This window comes from Cyprinus carpio, chromosome A5 (assembly GCF_018340385.1).
Source record: "Cyprinus carpio isolate SPL01 chromosome A5, ASM1834038v1, whole genome shotgun sequence".
In the NCBI taxonomy this organism is placed as follows: Eukaryota; Metazoa; Chordata; class Actinopteri; order Cypriniformes; family Cyprinidae; genus Cyprinus; species Cyprinus carpio.
This window is the reverse complement of record NC_056576.1, coordinates 37,224,939-37,244,206: the sequence shown is the minus strand read 5'-3', so window position 1 is coordinate 37,244,206 and position 19,268 is coordinate 37,224,939. Positions and strand designations below refer to the sequence as shown.

Below are 19,268 nucleotides of genomic sequence, written 5' to 3'. Positions count from 1 at the left end.
AGTAACATAACTTTCATGCATTTGAGCTCCTTTCTAAATGAGAAACATCCAGCCGAGCGCTCACGAGTTTCCCCAGAATAGTGTCTGCTAACAGAAGAGCATTATTCTGTCAGTATTGTTCGGTGACCTGAGGATAGGTCTTACCTGCTTCCCCTTTGGTTAGTCTGTGTCCAGCTGATTTCTCATTTCATCCTCCTGACTCTGAGCACTGGTTTATCTCACTGTTTATCCCCAGCTCTGTCAGCACCATCTGTAATTGCTTGCGAGTCATTAGTGCTGCTGTGGCCTGAAGGTGAATTCATGCTCCGTTATGATGGTCTGTCAGTCTCGGGCAGATCACATGAGCTCCGCTGTCCTCATTTCCAAAAGTAGTTGCCACATCGCGTCACTCTTCACTCGCTCAGCTCGGCGTGTCACTTCAAATCACCAACTCTTTGTTAAAAACTAATGAATCTGCTTCACGAGTTGTTGCGGAGTCTGCAGTAAGACCGTGAGCCAACACTGAGATGACAGTATTTCAGTGAAGTGCATCACCACAGACGTGCTCTGTACAGATTGTCTGGTTGTAAACATAAGCGTCTATCTAAATGTATTACTAGACTTTAAGTGCTTTAACATTATTGACTGGAAAAAGTCAAATGAGGACGATGCCAAACTGCTCCCTTTCCATTGTGTAGAAGCAAGAGTAGTTGGAAATGGATGCAAAAAAGCACACTTACGGGTAGAAATAATTAATCACTAAAGCACCTTAGAGCCGTGTGTCCACCAAAACATTTTTTTTTTCCGAGGCTAGCATATTTTTTCAATTGTTTTTTAAAATGTCAGGAGCGTTTTTCCCTCACCGCCGAGATTTAAAGAATGTTCAACTGTGGTTAAAAAGCAGCGCTCATCACTGTCACTTTTTAGTCAGCTGACCAATCACAGAGGAGGAGGGGCGGGGCTAATATCACACCGGCCAACACTCTGCTTGTACTACGACTGAACAACGATGGAGAAGTTAATATTGCTTGTCTCTGGCTATTCATCTCTTTATTCCCACTCGAACCAATCAATAACATAGGGCCCTATGAAATCAGTTTTATTTTTTCCTAAATTCCGTTTTTTTTTTTTTGTTTTTTTTTTTTTACATTCCGTTCTTTCCGTTTAAATTTTTCTGGATTCGTTTTTTTTTCCGTTTTTTTTTTTTTTCTCGACTCCTTTTTAATAGTTCAATTAAATTTTATTAATCAAAAATCAAGTCTAATTAATTAAAGTCATAAAAGTTTAACAAAAATTACATGTTTAGGGCCCTATGAAATGTTTTTTGTTTTCTTACTATATTTTTTATTGTTACCAAATTCTGTTTTAGCATGTCTAATTATGTGAATGCATAAAACATCTTAATTTATTCAATTTTTACTTAAAGTAGCCTTATGATTTTTTTTTTTCTCAGAAATTCTGTTGTGTATTTAAATTTTTCTGGGTATCAATTGAATGCATAAAACATTAATTTCATTTATCCTTTAATTATTGAAAATTAAGCAACCTTTATTTTTTGGCAAACAAAGGGGATTAACTATTAAAACCTGAAAAAGAAATGTGATTATTCGTTAAATTATGTTTGTTTCATTTTAGTAGTATATTCTACTGAAAAACAGACTTCAAATCAAACCAGAATTTTATTTTGACGGGTTGCCGTGAATCAGAGTCGGCGTCAGAGCAGATCTACTGGAGGGGCATTGGATCATCGGCGGGGGGGGGCCACTGTCGTTTGATAAATATTTTTTGAAGCATTGGCAACATCATAGTAGCATTGAAAATCCAGACCTAAATCTGAAAGATCTATATAGAATGACAATGAACGATTTAGACTTGGGTTTTTATCTAAAAGAGGAACAGAAGACAGCGCTGAAATTTGCTGTTTTGCCGACCGGATACGGCAAGAGTCAGTTAGCTCCAATGATCTATACAGAATGACATTCTACCCTAGAATGTTAGCTCCAATGATCTATCTATATAGAATTGTGACGAGTGGGGCGGGCCGAGAGCCGTGGGAACGGAGCGAGGCCGGTGGAGAGTGATTGGGAAATGAGCGACACCTGCTCCACTCACCGGTCTCGAGTCCCACGGAGGAGATTGGGAGGATACAAAAGAGGAGCGACGACGACAGTGGAAGGACGAGAGAGGACCAGGCCTGGGTTTTATTTTGTGTTTGGTTTTTGTTTGTGCGCGGCAGTCGCCCGTGATGGGCTGTCGCGCTGTTTTATCTTTATTTGGTTATTAAAGTTTTATTTGAATGTTCGCCGGTTCCCGCCTCCTTCTTCCCCGTGATTATGGAGTTTTTATATTATTACAAGAATGTCATTATATAATTTTTTAATTTTATTTTTACCTGTCTTGATTCCTAATACACAACAGATGACGATTGTTAGTTAAAAACGTTCAGAATACGATTCCATATAAGGTTAGTATAGCCTAGTTCAGCACTTTGCGAATGGACAGCGACGACAAGTAGCACGAACCAACCTATTCTCGCGTTCTACGAGTTCAGTAGCCTACATTTTTGGGAAACGCGCGAGGAACTTCTACTAATGTTTATAACCTTGCACGCAGAGAGCGCTTTTAAAGAGCTAAGATAGGCTAGGCTACATCGTTATCGGGAAACCCGGCCCAGAACAGATAGCCTAAACAACAGAACAGGACAGAGAAATAATAATATTGTAGCGTTCTCAGACAAGGACGAGGCGTTTTAATGAACAGGGGTGTTTATTTGGGCTGTTGTCGGCCACAACCCAGGCCGTACACACCCCGACTTCCAAGAGAACCGCACTTGAACCAGCGAGGCACTCTTCTCCCCCCCCCCTCTCTTCCGTTTTACCCCCATTACCCTTACACACACACAGGGGCGGAGCCTCTTTTCGATCCAACTCGAACATCCAATAACAGTTCGCAACACAAAAATGAATAAAGTGCAACATTAACATTAAGCACATTGTTATCTACAAACACAACAACATTTTGAACATGCTACACTATAAATATAATATAGGCTAAATAAAAAAACATAAAATAGGCCTACAATAAATAGCAATATATTTTTTTTATACTTAAATAATTAACAAATTACGACGACAAAAAATAAAAACACCGAATCAGTTTGAAGCTTTAAAATACCGGCAAAAAAAAAAAAAAAAAAGTCCCCATCAGACAAAGTTTTTTCGTTTAGATGTTTCTGAAAAACTTAAGGCTTTTTTTCTTCAGATAACGAGTTGGATATCATCACACAAATGTCTGCGTATTAAATATTTTGGCGGTTGTCCGGAGCTAGCATTCGCAGAAGAAGGGCCAGCTCGGCTCTCATAGACCGTGGTCGTGGCCGGAGTATCTAAGTCTGCTGATTGACGAGGCTGCAGAGGTTTAAACCATTTTCGTAAATCCATTTTTTTAATTATTTTTTTTTTTTTTTTTTTTGAAATTTTTAAAATTAGTTGCTAACAACTGTCTATAATATAGACGGACAAACTGTTCTTCAACTTTAAATGGATTTTGCGCTGTGCTGCAAATCAAATGTAACAAGTTTACTCAGCGACCAATAAGCATTCACCATGACGAAGCCTAGTAACGTGCCATGAACAACCAAAATTATGCATTTTCCCCCCAGTCTTTTTATTTTATTTAAGTTACAGTTTGAACATTTAATATTAAAATAATAACTAAAAGGGATATTTTTTTGGGCCACGCCATGGCCTGTAGGAGGGGCATCAATGACCGCTAGGGGGGGCACGGCCCTCGAATGCCCCACCACAGCGCCGGCGCTGCCGTGAATACCTTTACAGTTCTGTGTCTGTGATAAGTATGTGGCATGACGGTGTTTTCTGCAAGCAATAACAGATGCGTGTCTCCACCGCTCCAGCATGATCCCGTCACTGAGCTTCAACACGCTGTTTTACAGTCAGACAGACAGAAGGGTTACGTGTTTAATCACTTTTTGCATTGCTGTTATTGTGTCCATACTGTATGTTGTTGTTCACATGTGCACAGTGAGATCACAGAATGGATGCATTGATGCTGTTTTTGATGTTTGTTGTTTGTCTCTGCACATGTATTTGTTATGAATGTAAGGCATGAAAACACATCATCACAGAGTTTAATGTGGGCTTTTCTCGTTTCTCTCTCCTCACTGGCTTTGTACGTCCCACTCGATCTGTTGTTTCTGTCCTCTTTCCTCCCTCTGTCCCCCGTCGGCGTGAGAGTAGGAAGCTGGCAGACTGTCCGCAGCTTCTGGATGTGGAGGATATGGTGCGGATGCGGGAGCCGGACTGGAAGTGCGTGTACACGTACCTCCAGGAGTTCTACAGGGGACTGGTGCAGAAGGGCTTGGTCAAAACCAAAAACTCCTCCTAGGGTCAAAACTCAGAGCAAACGGTGAGAGCCAGATCAGAGCTTCCAGGAGAAACACCGCTCAGTCATGATGCTGGATGGAACAAACTAACCTAGAAAAACCTTCAGATTTTCAATTGATTATAGATAAAATAAAAAAAAGGTTGTCTTTCAGTTCATGATCAGGAAAAGACTGACAATTAGATAATCAGGAAGAGTTTTACATTTTGAAATCAGTTTGGTTTTAATTAGACAAGTTTATTAGTATTTATTAGCTTACAAATATAAAGTATTTGCACAGTATTTATTACTATCACTGCGTTAGATATTAAAATATCAAACCAAGTGCTCATATGTGAAAGGTGCATTATAGGGCTGCACAGTATTGAATAAAACTGACACTGCAATATTTAGTTTTTCTTTGATTATATTTTGCAATATGAAAAACTAAAGGAATTTTCACCAGATAAAATAACTATATTTGCAAAGAATTAATAATTCTAGAATGATTGGAGTTGTAAGTATATTTGCATATACTTTTTAACTTTTTTTACTTTTGTGAACCATAATTTTTGGGCTGCACAATTTTGGGAAAAAGTGAAAAATGTGGGTTTATTCTTTAGCAGGACTCACTCAAACATCTCTGTGACTTTAACCCTCTGGAGTCGATTAACGCGTATACGCGTTTTGGGGTATTTTCTCCTGATAACCCCGAAAAGAACTTAAATTACACTTGTCAGTTTTGATCGTACAGATAAGTGCAATACATCAATCGAATCTGTAAGGGTTCTACTTTTTTTTGTATACAGACATAATACAACAAAACTTTGTGCACTTATAAAATAAAGATAACAAACAAGGAGTGCTGTCTGCAGCGCTTTGTCTGCGCTGATCTTCAGATACAAATGCGTCATTAAAATGAACTGTAACTCAGTGATACTCAACGAAGAGACATGAGAGAGATATCTATAGAAAGCCTGACATGTCTACTTTTAAACTAAACAAGTGCTGCTGCTGCAAACAAATATTCTGTGATAAAATAATCCATATGAAACAACGCGATGTCCGTTTTTTCACGTCTACCTTCATTATCTTCTAATGCGACCACGCCCCCGCGCCGAGCGCGCTTTTGAGATTCAAATGTTTCACTGAAGCGCGCGGCTTTTGAATACGCCCACACAACAGATGACAACGCAGCGAGACTGTTCTTCAAGTTTTTATTATTTTAACTGTTTGCTTCGCGATGAGAGGAATAAGACATAATTCACCCCAAAAAAAGATGTGATGTGGTTGAGGATTTGAGATTTGGATTTCCTCAGAAAAAAGAATGAAGCACTTTATTCAGCAGAGTTCATTAAACATGAGTAAGTCTCTTTTTATTTATTTATATACTTGTACTAGTTTTCACATAACGTGTAAATTTTACTAGTTAGACTTTTTTCCAAAGACTTTTTCCAAACTATAATTCCTGACTAAATGTATAATCAAGTGAAATATTATGAAGTTTCAATAACAATAGACACTACTATACCATTCAAAAGCTTGATGTAAATAATATAAAATGTAACAATAATGTAACTGTAACAAAATTGAACAATCATTGCTGTTCTTTCAATTTATCCCCCCTAAAAAAACCTAAAAAAAATATTATCAGCTCTTTTCAACATTAACAATAATAATAATAATAATAATAATAATAATAATAATAATAATAATAATAATAATGATAATAATAACAATAAATGTTTTTTTTGTAGAAAATAAGATTGTTAAAAGGATTTCTGAAGGATTGTGTGACAGGAGTAATGATGCAAAAAATTCAGTTTGAAAGTCAGCTTTTGATTTTCCTAATAAACTGTTTAACTGCACTCACAAGTGAATATTAAATTATGTTGTGGGATAATTAAATATATTCTAAATAAACTACAGACATAAAATTATATAGATTTATTTTGTCCTCACATTCTTGCTTGTAACTCATCCCTCTCAGTACACAGCTGACTGAATGGCTCATTATGCAGCTCATTATGCAGGCCATTGTCTTCTCAGGTGTGAATTCATGATAGTTGAACTCGCATATGACTTTTACCAACAAAAAGTGTCTTAGAAAATTTAAATCAATATATTGTTTTCTGTATGTGAGTAAACAAGATGATTTTCACATCATTTAGAAAAAAAAAAATTCTAGGCTACAAGCTCCAGTTCTCAAAATTCCTGGGAACCAAATTTTCTGTATGTGTTTTTATTGCCTTTTTCAAGTGATTTAACATTTTTAGTTTTTTCACTAACCACGCATAACATTTTTTTTCTCAAAAAACACAATCATGTACATACATGCTGCTCACATATTATTATAGCCTAGTTTTTGTGCTGATTACAGTGAGATTAGACTTTAGCCATTTAGATATTTATAAGAAACTGAAAAAAGCACAAATGTCAGGGCATGACAAAACTTCTCCAGGCCCCAAAAATACCCTTAGACTCCAGAGGGTAAACGGAGTAGGACAAAAACCTTTTTCTGTTTTTCTAGGCCACATTCCCGTTGTTTTTGACCCTTTCAGTATGAGTATAAAATAAAGATTTTTTAATATTCATGTTAAACATAATAAATATATTGCAATAATACTGTTATACAGTAAAATAATTTTAATACACTGTAAAATTGCAATACTAATATATGTACCTCATTTTCAACACTCTCAGAAAAAAAGGTTCAAAAACATACCTTTTGAAAAGGTACTGTCCCAGTAACAGCTTTTGTACCTTTTTTTTCTGAGAGTGAAATGTTAAACCAGTGAGCTTGGTGGTTTGCTGGCAAATATATGTGTAGCGTGATTGACTGTTCATTTACACACATGCAGCTGATGATCCAGTGTTTTATGTGTCTCAGAGTTAATTAATCAGCCGCTCGAAGACTCAGACACACTGCATCATGAGCTGCATGTGTGTAAATGAACACAGAGCCGTGCTTCATTCTGAAACACGCAGCGCATAGAATTATTTCATGAAATATCACATTATTACATGAGAATGATTGACACACAGATCCATGAAAAAGACTAAATATGTTGTATAATGCATGAAAATAACATTACGCACCTGTGCATGCAAGCATTTCTTGCATTCAATATTCATAAAAAGTTTTTGGTTGAAAATGGTGTTTTGTAAACTCATTCAGCCGTGTATATAACCACTAAAATCACCAAACCACCAGCGGGTTAGAAGTCATTACAATTATTCATTATGAGAAAATGTCAGATGTTAGCAGACCTAGCATTCAACTTAAAAGGTAAGGCCTTTGGGTCTCACAGGCGCACCATGACAGCTATTGTCAGTTTCTGATGATCAGCATAACCAAATATTGTGCATCTGCCAGCTCAACCGCTTCGTCAGAGAGAAAGTGTATGAGACGGCAGACTGAAGCAGTGAAGACGCTGATGCCCAAACATGGTCCTGCTCATAGACATGAGCCCATCAGAGCCTGGCCTGCTCAAATACACTGCTTTAGCTTCCAGTTTAAAGAGCACATCCACACTAAACAGAAGCAAACAGTGTTCGCCGCTTGCTCTTGGCACGTGCTAAATGTTTGCTATCACAGCTTCTAGAGATTTCTCTTTTAGTAGCAAAGGATAAATTAGTCAGAATTCAATACAGCTGAACCTCTATTTACAGCATATGACATGCTGTCGATTACCGCAGACAATCATTTTGTTAAAACAAGTTCAGAGTAATGTTCACAGAAATGCACTTACAGTGGAAGTCTATGGCGCCTGCATTTTGGAGGCTTGAAAAAATGTAATGTGAGGATTGGCAAGAAAATTTTATTAATAAACAACATCATTATTATCATAAAAAAAAAAAACAAATAAAAAAAAAAATAATGAATAAAAAAAAAAAATAAGTTTTTTAGATTTTATTTCAGTTAAAGTTTATTTCAGCTAGTTGAAGTACTAAAACTGAAACTAAAAAAAACTAAAATGTAATAAAAACTATTTAGAAAAAATGACAAAGCACAAAATTACTAAAACTTTACCTAAATTATGAAATATTAAAATAACACTGCGTTACATAGAATGATATTATATTATGATATTATGATTTATGCAAGGTACCTAATATATAAAATAGCTCTATATTTTGGTATAAAATAGCTGTTTTTGTATCATGCTCATTGAAAGAAATAGCATTTTATATATATATATATATATATATATATATATATATATATCTATATGTGTGTGTGTGTGTGTGTGTGTGTGTGTGTACATACTTGATGTCAAATTAATCACATCCAAAATAAGTTTTTGTTTACATAATATGTGTGTGTAAATACACAAACACACATATTTGAGATTTTTTTTTTGTTTATATATAAAATATTTATATTTATATATGTAATAGAAATTATTTATGAATATAAATGTATATCTACATATAAATAATTTTTTAAATATATACACACACACGTGTATGTATGTGGAGTGTGTGTATATATATATATATATATATAATATATATATATATATATTACACACACACATATCTATATATATATATATATATACACACGTAATATATATTATATTTATATATATATATATATATATATATATATATATAAAAAAAAATATATACGTGTGTATATATATATATATATATATACACAGTACACGCATATATTACGTGTAAACAAAAACTTTTATTTTGGATGTGATTAATCGCGATTAATCCTTTGACAGCACTATCTATCTATCTATCTATATATATATATATATATATATAGCACTATATATATCTATATATCTATATATATATATATATATATATATATATATATATATATATATATATATATATATATATAATTTTTTTTTTACCCGTTCTATGCATATTTGGTTTGTATTTTTAAATACAAACATATTTTGTCATTTTTTTTTCTACACAATCCCAATATATCAAATAGGTCTTTTGTGACTCTTTAAGACCGTGTCATTCCAGTGCAGTGCCTCATCTTGAGTTTACCGCATATTTCCATAAACAATTTTTATTTTTTCTCAAATGAATCAAAATGATTTTCATGCTGTCAGTACAGTTAGCTGATGTGCTTCACAAGCAGCAGGTGTCCGGTATAGTGAGTAAATTCTCTATCAAATGACGGTGCTGCCCCTGTTGGTCAGGCATGTGTACTGCACAGAGTAGTGTAGACGCATATTCAGCATCATTTCGTTTGCATGGTTTTATCATTCGTCTGTGCTTGTGTCTTTTCTTTAGGGCCTACGCTAACTGCATGCCCCTAGTGGAGGTGGAGGACATGATGATCATGGGTAAGAAACCAGACTCCAAGTGTGTGTTCACATACGTTCAGTCCCTGGTGAACCATCTGCGCAAGCATGAGATGATGATGGCGCGTGCGCAGCGGACCTCTGACTTCTGATGCTTTCACTCTGATCCGGTTACATTTCCACAGTTAAGATTGTGTTTACTGTCCAGACAGATCCAAACTGTAACAGCTGTCAAAACTCATTAGGGATTTTTTTTATCATGGAAAAACTAGATCCAAAAAAAAAAAAAAAAAAAATACAGAAATGGTTTGTTGATTGTAAAATAATGAAAATTATTCCACGTTATAACTCCCCAAGATGCCCATTACTTGATTTCATGTGCTAAAACGAAATATTATTTGATGTTGATTGCCCATATCTATGGTTTTTAAAAGCTTTTAAACCTGTTTCACGGTACTGTTGCTGTTAATGGAGCTCAGGCCTGCATGCTTTCACAAGTTTACTTGAAGTTTTAGTTATATTTATCGGTTATATTTTCATCTGTATGCGATATTGTGTTTATTTAAAAACATGGCTAGGAATATTAATCTCACTGCTTGTTTAGTGCGAGATGCAGCTCATGAACTTGTTTTTAAATGTGTTTCCAATTGAAAGTTTGGTTTTACACTGAACACAGAGCATTCAGACATCAGCCTCATTTTGAAGTGATCTGAAATACACAAACATGCATGAATAGATGCACTTATGATCTGTCCTCGTTTGGGATTTGTTAATATTCCTGATCTTCATTTGTACATCTTCACATTTACAAAGTGTCATTTAAACAGTGTATGAGTGACCCTAGTCGAGTCACGAGTCCATTTGAGAAGAGTATAATAATGTTTTAGCAGTAAATTCATCTGAAAAGGTCAATGTTTATATATTTGGTTCTAAAGATTGAGGTTGTAGTTTTTATAGTTTTAATGACTGCACGTAATTTAATTCTGAAGATGAAACCCAGCTACTGCTGCAGCAGCGCCAGAGAGTGACTTCGTTTGGTACTTGAAGGTTGCAGGAGCAGAGCTAATTAGCATTCATTCAGTGAAAGATGAACATTGACATTGTTTGTACACACTCATTCAAAAACTATTGTTCACTCAGTATTTCCCTACACCTGTAGTAATCATTAAAACTGTACATGATACCAAAAAATGTGTTTGTCGTTTATTGCATTTTCTGAAACAGCAAATGAAATCATTTTTAAACAATTTAGATACTTTTCAAGTTAAAATGATTTTTTTTATGCTAATTTGTTTGAACAAATAGTAGTTTGTTTCAAAAAAGGGTAATTAATCTTTGTGCAACTTTATGTAAACAGATATCTGTATATTTATAGATTGATTGATCACTAGCTGGATGATATTAATTTTTATGAAAGTCAAAATTATTGGATGAGCCACTTTTGAAGCTGTGTTCTTGTATAGTGTATGTGCATGTGGCAGCACATCAATTGAATTGTATGAAGTTATAAATTTAAACGCCACATAAATGGCCTACAATTAAGCCATTGAACTATTCTACTGCTAAAAAAAAGGGTTTATTGTGATTAATAATGCCATTATTGGGCTTTTATTAAGTTGCTCTCACTGTTGATTTATAAAAGCAGAAGGCCACGTGTGCTCCTGCATTACCATGCACTTCACAACTTTCAAACTGATGTGAATTATTTTTATTTATTTTTTAGCAATTTTCAAGTCTTCATGATTTTTCATGATTTCTTTTTATATAATAATAATAAGACTCATTCTCTGATATTTCAGCCATTTATTTTCTCAGTGCTATCTTTATGCTCCCACAGTCTGTCTGGAGGCCTGATTTGTGCTCATGAGAACAGAGATCATCAGTCCTCAGCCGGTCTCAGGCTTTTACAGCTGTGGACATCATTAATGTCCCCCTTGAGCAGAAATAAGGTTCTGTACAGGACAGAGAGAGCAAACAACCGCAACAGTTCATGACTCGCACACTTCTAAAGACATATTTTCCAATCAGTGTCTGGACTCAGAAATGCCACTCAAATCAAATCAAGTTGCTGGATGTGTGTGTTGACAGCAGTAGGAACTATTTTAATCAATATTGTGGCCACATTAGACTCTGGAGAGAGCTCGCCTGGCTCAGTTTTAGCTCTCACGGTAATTGTAAATCGAGCAGTTCTCACACCGCTGATGCCATCTCTCTTAGTTAAGGGGTTACAAATCTGTGTGCTGGGAATCGGCCTCTGATTGGTCAACGTCAGTCTTAGGGGGCGGGCCGGTGGATTGGCCCTCAAAGGGACTGTCTTTCGCTGGAGCGAAGCGGAACTCCTCTGGCACTTGGTCTTCGGGACTCTCTTTTTTATAAAAGCCCAGCTTTGCCAAGAGTTTGTTGATCTCAGTGCGAGTCATTTCAGATAATGGGATTCTCTGGAAGAGAAATACACAGCTTCATTTGTAAGTGTCAGATAAGAGAAGAGAAATGCATACGATATAAAGACAGTTACATTACATGAGTACTTAAGAAATGTAAAAAATACGAGGAACCTACTGAAGCTACACTGTAACTTTTGCCCCATCTAGTGGTCAAAAATAAAACTGCGTGCATCCAGTGATTTTGGTTGTGCTTGGACTCTGCACATCTGCCTGGATGAATGTTGTTCAGGGCACTGATAAAGAGCCTTTATTTTCAAGTAAAAATTTCATGGTGCTTGCTACTGTTAGAAAAAAATAACTACTGCTCATAATAAGGGCCTGATTTACAAAACAGGGCAAATAAGCGTGAGAGTGCAATGCCATTAAAGTGCCAATGGGTGTAAAAAGTTATGCACCAGATCCACTGACAACATGCAAATAAAAGATCACAAACACAGCCAGATCATTTCCATAATGACCAACACAATCTACCAGGAGCAGCGCAAATGAGCAGAGCCGATGATAATCAGGTGCACGTGATCTACTAACATGCACCTGCAGAAAGAAAAGTGGCCTAGTGGTTAGAGAGTTTGACTCCTAACCCTAGGGTTGTGGGTTCGAGTCTCGTGCCGGAAATACCACGACTGAGGTCCCCTTGAGCAAGACACCAAACCCGCAACTGCTCCCCAGCGCCGCAGCATAAATGGCTCCAGGTGTGTGTTCACGGTGTGTGTGTGTGTGTTCACTGCTGTGTGTGTGCACTTTGGATGGGTTAAATGCAGAGCACGAATTCTGAGTATGGGTCACCATACTTGGCTGTATGTTACTTTTTTCACTTAACATAGGTGCAGAATTAGGGCTTACGATGGCTTTTTTGTGTGCGTGTTAAAAACCAGTAAAAGCACTACTGCAAATCTTAGTAAGTAACATTGCATTATTTCTTTAAATACTCTTCTCCCAATAATGTTGCATCTGAAATGGAAACTCCAACAAATGCATATGCAATAAAATCCTTCCCAAAAATGTCTGTCTTTTCACTGTTATTCTGTCTTTTCAGTGCTATATGTTCACTGTATGTCTTTAGCAAAGCCTGACAGTAGTTTTCAATGCCAAAAGAGGGTTTGTGCTGATCCAAACTGTTAGTAAATGGTTAAAACTATATCTGTGCAGACATATCACATAAGTGGCAATTCCCAGAAAAGACTTCTGACACTTTTGTGAGGATTGCACTTGAACTCGAGAGAATAAACCAAGTGCTTGTGGTTTTTCTACACTGGAGTAGAAAGAAGCTTTAAAAATCTGTTAATTTATAGTTGCAAATTGCTAAGCATTGGCACATTTTACTTACATCTAGTTCTTCATAGTAGTGGTTGAGAAGGACGAGTTCAGGGTCGGCCCCAGGAATGTGCTTCATCACCAGGTTGTGACTGAACGGATGAACATTAAGGATCTGCTAAACACTTAAAGCTGCCTCCTACCTGACAGAAACTAAACTAAACTAAAGTCCTGAGAATTACACCTGTCCTTAGATTCGGTCGACATGCAAATGTATATATTTGCATACCAACTGAACAAAGAAAGGATTGAAAGGTGAAGGATGTGGATACACCGCAGGATATCACATGACAACGACCTGAACAGCTGAAAGTTAATCCGTTTAAAAGCTGTAACTCTGTAAAGGTTTTGTTTTTTGATCGAATTACAGAACGGACTTCGGTCCCACCTCCACAGAAAGCATGGTAACCTTAGCTGAAGGCTGAAGAGGGATGATGTAACCTGAGAACTGGAGTAAAGGCTGGAGGGAAGTGAGAAGTGAAACCAGCGCGAGACAAAAGATTGTAAAAAGATTGCTGCATTTGAGAATAAAAGATGTTTTTTTAGGTATATTTTAAGTTAAACATAAGTTTAAGGAGAATTATGATTTTGAATATATGAATTTATACATAAACAGGAATACAGATTAAATGAACATCAAAATGTAAATTTTTTTTTATGTTTATTCTTTAGGGTGGCACCTTTATTCTTTGTGATACAGTAAATTTCTTGACATTTCTAGTGCTCTATAGTGACAACTCAAAATATGATGGAAAATCCATTTATAAAATTACAAATGTGAGATATAAAAAAACTATTTAATGTTTTAATATGTAGACAAATGTATCATAATACACAGAAAATCATTTTAAAAGCAACTTTTAAATTGCAGTAATGTGCTAATTGCTTTATGCAATTGCAAAATAACTTACTTCTGTTGATATATTAAACAACATTTTAAATATGAATTACATTTGTTTTAAAACGGTCAATTTGAAAAGCGTTTTATTTTCATTTTTTATTAACAATCTTGTTTTCCATAACTGACTGACTGATCGTCTGGTGATTTTTAAAGGATACTAAAGAGGAATGTCCTGGGTCACAAAGGCCTTGACCTGTTATGAATTGAGGAGAAAGACAAAAAAATGCAGTAAACCAGATGAGGTTAAGTTTTCAGTTCTACTTTTCATTATTTTATTTTTTATTTTTTGGTCTACAGAACATATTAGTGATGATATTATGAAGTGAATGTACGCTTACCTCTCTCAGCCTATTCAGCTGTCATCCACCACAAGTCTGGTGAATGTTGAGAAAGAAGATATGTCGATTAGAAACAATTAAATACACTTCTAGTTACTAAATGTTGTAGAGTTCCAAGAGTGCTGATATTTACTACAACGGCACTGGGACTTCTCCCGTTCTGAGTTCATGATTTTGGCAGGTTTTCACTCTCACATACATTGCTCCAGAATGGCTTTTGGTCTGCTTTGCTTGGGGACATGAAAAACTTGATGTTTCGGCTTACAAGGAAATATAAAATGACTTTTCAGACCAACACCACAATTATCTGTGATATTGCTGTTGTACAACACTTTAAAAAACAAGAGTTAATATTGAGCGACTTACATTTTAGACACAATATTGCAAAAAAAAAAACAAAAAAAAAAACCTTGAGCAGTATTTTATTCCTGAATGATTCAGACTTTGAATGAACAGTTGAGAAAATGATTCAATGACTCAAAGACGATCCCTTGTCGCCAAGTAAGTAATTTACAGAAAGAGTCACTGGTAAATAAACAGACTAAAAATCTGTCTCGAATATAAAATGAAAACAGTGAAAAGTCTCAATGCTATTGGAGTTTATAACAGCACTTAAACAAATGGAAATCGAAGACCTGTTATATAATGTGTATTTCTTTTTCTAAGTATATGTACTGTTTGGGGGAATTCAATTGCTTTTTCTTAATGAGTTTCCTCAGGCTGACAGTTATTTTGACATGAGAATTTTATACAGACTTATATTTTGACATTCAATTTGAACTAATGTATTCTGCAGCAAAACACTGGTTTCATTTTGGTACACCTGTATCATTCTCTAAACTCCTGTGCATTAACCCACACACAGATACTGAGGTTTATAAACATTCATTAAGAAAGCTGAACTAAAACCCTGTATGGGCCATTCTCAGTCTTCCGCTGTTCACCAGTGAGGCAGCACAGATTTCCTAAATGTCTCCCGTCCTCTAGGGATTCACCCACACATGCATCAAACACACCGCGCACATGCATCAAACACACCGCGCACATGCATCAAACACACCGCGCACATGCATCAAACACACCGCGCACATGCATCAAACACACCGCGCACAAGCGTCGCAGCTCAAACAATCGAGTTATACAAGCAGGTCAAGTGATTTCAGGGAAATTGTCACGTTTACACGCCGAACATCTCAGAGACTGAGTCTGAACGCAGGATTCACTCACCTCCACTCTGGCCCTCGCAAGACCAGTGAGCTTTTTGGTGTCCACTTCACATGATAAGATGACGGAGGGAAGCAGGGCAGTGAAGACCAGCGTCCACATGCTGCCGGAGACGATGCTGGAGCTGATCTGATCTGTCTGCTCGCCACACGGACTCTGCCACGTCACGGCGCTCATATTTCGCTCTTTCCATTTTTTTTTTTTTTTTTTTTTTTTTTTTTTTTTTTTGTGAAGGAAACATCTATCGCTATCTAGAGGCAGAGAGAGAAATTAATTCCCCATTAGGGTGATATGGGTATAAATGGGACTACGGGTTTAGATCATACAGCTTCAGTGTTTAGTTTGGGTTTGTGTGACAGTAGCCTATTTCATATGTTGAAGAATTACTCATGAATGCATACGCTTCACACAAACATTTAGAAAATATTGAATACTTTAAACAAAATTATATACAAACGTTATAAAACATGCAGGTGTTTTGAGTACACCTGTTGATCGTTTAGATCAAATTTAGTTTGGTTTCTAAACCTTGCAGTCGGGTTTAAAGGAAAAGTTAAATCAAAATAGAAATTTACTGAACATTACTCAACCTCAGGACATCCAAGATTAGGATGAGTTTGTTTCTTCATCAGATTTGGAGAAATGTAGCATCACATCACTTGCTCACCAATGGATCCTTTACAGTGAATGGGTGCCGTCAGAATGAGAGTCCAAACAGCTGATAAAAACATCACAAGTAATCCACTCCAGTACATCAGTTTATGTCTTGAGAAGACAAAAACTGTGTGTTTGGAATAAATAAAAAATTCATTATTAAGATGATTTAACATTAAACGTTTGGCCATAATATCGCTTCCTCCAGTGAAAAAGTCCATCCCCTGTTGTCTCTCACATCAAAATCCAACCAACATGTATGTTTAGAGCTGTTTCAGACAGTTTTATTTTGTAAATGGTGCTTGATCTGTGCATATTTCTTTCCTGATTCACAGGAGACAACTTTTTCTCCGGAGGAAGCAAAACTCATCTTTTAGCTGGAAGAAAACATCTTAATAATGGATTTGTTTCTTACAAACGCAGCTTTTCGCCTCACAAGACATTAACTGATGGACTGGAGTGCTGTGGATTATTGTGATGTTTTTATCAGCTGTTTGGACTCTCATTCTGACGGCACCCATTCACTGCAGAGCATCCATTGCAGAGACACTGATGCAATGCTACATTTCTCCAAACCTGATGAAGAAACAAACACATCTGTTGGATGGCCTGAGTTCTTCAGACAAACATCTACATAGTGGTGTTTTAAATAGGCTTGGGGTCTATTATCCTGACACTGAACTGCTGTGTCATTAACGAGTATTTTGAGTTCACTTTGCCTGAACAGCTCTTGAATACAGGGATGCTTACGAATGAGGTTTTGCAACAGCCTTCCCTTTGGTTGTATACTATGGAACATCTCATCCTACTGACTGAAACGCATCCATTTAACATGCTGTAGTAGCATATGTCATTATAGCACATTAATTAATATTAATATTCAATAATATTAATAAAGTATATAAATGTATTGTACAAAGAACTGTTCAATATTTCATACCTTCCAGGTGATCATCTAAAAGTTGGCATGAAACAGAAGGTGTGACAGAGTTTACATCCATGTGATGTATTTCCGAGTGAAATGGTTCACAGAACAAGAAAACAGCATGACTTGGTTTTATCCATCAGTTGTTGATTGCATTGGTAGAAGTGCATGTTGCATATTGAAATAGATCTGAATGCAATGGCAACATGTCACAGGAAAACAAATTAACATTTAGATTTTTTATTTGATTTGATATAGCCTAATTTAATGCACACATGAATTGTTCACAGTATGACAACAACGTGCATTAAGAAAATAATTGAGGTCCATTTTGATTAAGTCTTTTCTTCCCTGTTGTGAAAAAAATCTGAGTGAAATGGAACACTGCAGCATTTCATTAAAAAAGGGTCAATTTTGATTCCATGGTGACTTTAAGACTGCACAGGCTATGTATGTGTGACAAACCAGTCATCTATGCAGATGAATACAGACAAAAATATCAAATAAACACTTTACTGGCTATAACTGATTTTAAATGTTAAAAAGAAGAACCTTTATTTTGAAACTTTGCAATATGTGTAGAAATTTACAAATAAATAATAAAGAGTGGAAAGCATAACTAGTGTAAACAATGTAAAATAGAGCATAAATGCATGAATTTTGTGTAGAGAACTAGCAGTGCCTCTGTTTGTGCAGAAGCCGACGCAGCAGAGACTCAAGTCTACTGTGCACCAGAGTGTGAAATACTGTAGAAGACACATAACCAGTGGCAGTTTCAGCTTACATAATCACTCTAACAAATGCACAAACATCTCATCTTATTAAAATGGCTCACTTTCTGTAGCTATATATTTTACAAAGGACACTACAGTCATTTGTCAAAATATGTTTTGCTGAAGCTGGCAAAACCCCTGAGAGATCCAAGAGCAAAATACAGATAAACCCATTGCAAAAAACATAGCTAACATGCGACACTGGGTATATGCACACATGACATAAGTTGGTCTGCTGGGGTGGTATATCACACACGGTGCTTTTGAATAAAAGGAGATTTTCTCATAAGGTCAAAAATAAATAAATAAATGCTGGTATAAAACTGATGGCCTGACAGGTGCATTCATAAAATATTTAAAGGGGATTATGCAGTTCAACAGCAACTAAACACGAATTTAAACAACATTAGCCTTTGCATCAATAGTTGGCTGTAATTACTGAAATATTTCCTGGTGGATAATAAAACTGGTGGGAAAAATGACTGTATAACACTGTGCTAACACCTACTCAGAACACCTTAAAGTTGCAATGAAATGGAAGTAGAGACTTCTTTTTTTGTCAATGTCAATTTTATTTATATAGCACCATTAAAAACAACAACTGTTGACCAAGGTGCTGAACAAAATATCAAAGCCTTCAATAAAAACAATTACAACATACAGATTATACACACTTAAAATCACTAAATACACAAATTAACTGAATGCTAAAGAGAATAAATATGATTTGAGCTTTCCCTTGAAATCATGAACCGTAGTAGCAGTTCTAATGTAGACAGGTAAACTCTTCCAGAGTTTCGGTGCAGCAATGGAAAAAGCATGATCACCTCTTCGTTTTAACCTAGCCCTCTGAACATTTAATCGTCTCTGATTGGATGACCTCAGAGACCTAGCTGGATTGTAAATGGAGAGTAAATCAGACATATATCCAGGTTCTAGATCATTCAAACATTTAAAAACCAGTAGCAGCACTAAAATGTACTGGGAGCCAGTGAAAAGAAATTACTGGAGTAATATGTTCTCGTTTTCAAACACCTTTACGAAGCCTGGCAGC

At 36.0% G+C, this 19,268-nt stretch overlaps 1 protein-coding gene and 1 pseudogene across 1 annotated transcript in view; one reads left to right on the top strand and one right to left on the bottom strand.

Moving 5' to 3' along the window:
* LOC109054416 (smoothelin-like) overlaps window positions 1–10,832 on the top strand; it is a 122,761-nt gene extending 111,929 nt beyond the window's left edge. The window contains exon 20 of the mRNA XM_042757144.1: window positions 9,631–10,832. Within this exon, the coding sequence (XP_042613078.1) occupies window positions 9,631–9,793 (163 nt within the window). The 3' untranslated portion in view covers window positions 9,794–10,832. The remainder of the gene's footprint in view (window positions 1–9,630) is intronic.
* Window positions 10,833–11,429: 597 nt separating this feature from the next.
* On the bottom strand, window positions 11,430–16,032 carry LOC109111024 (annotated as a pseudogene).
* Between the last annotated feature and the right edge of the window lie 3,236 nt (window positions 16,033–19,268).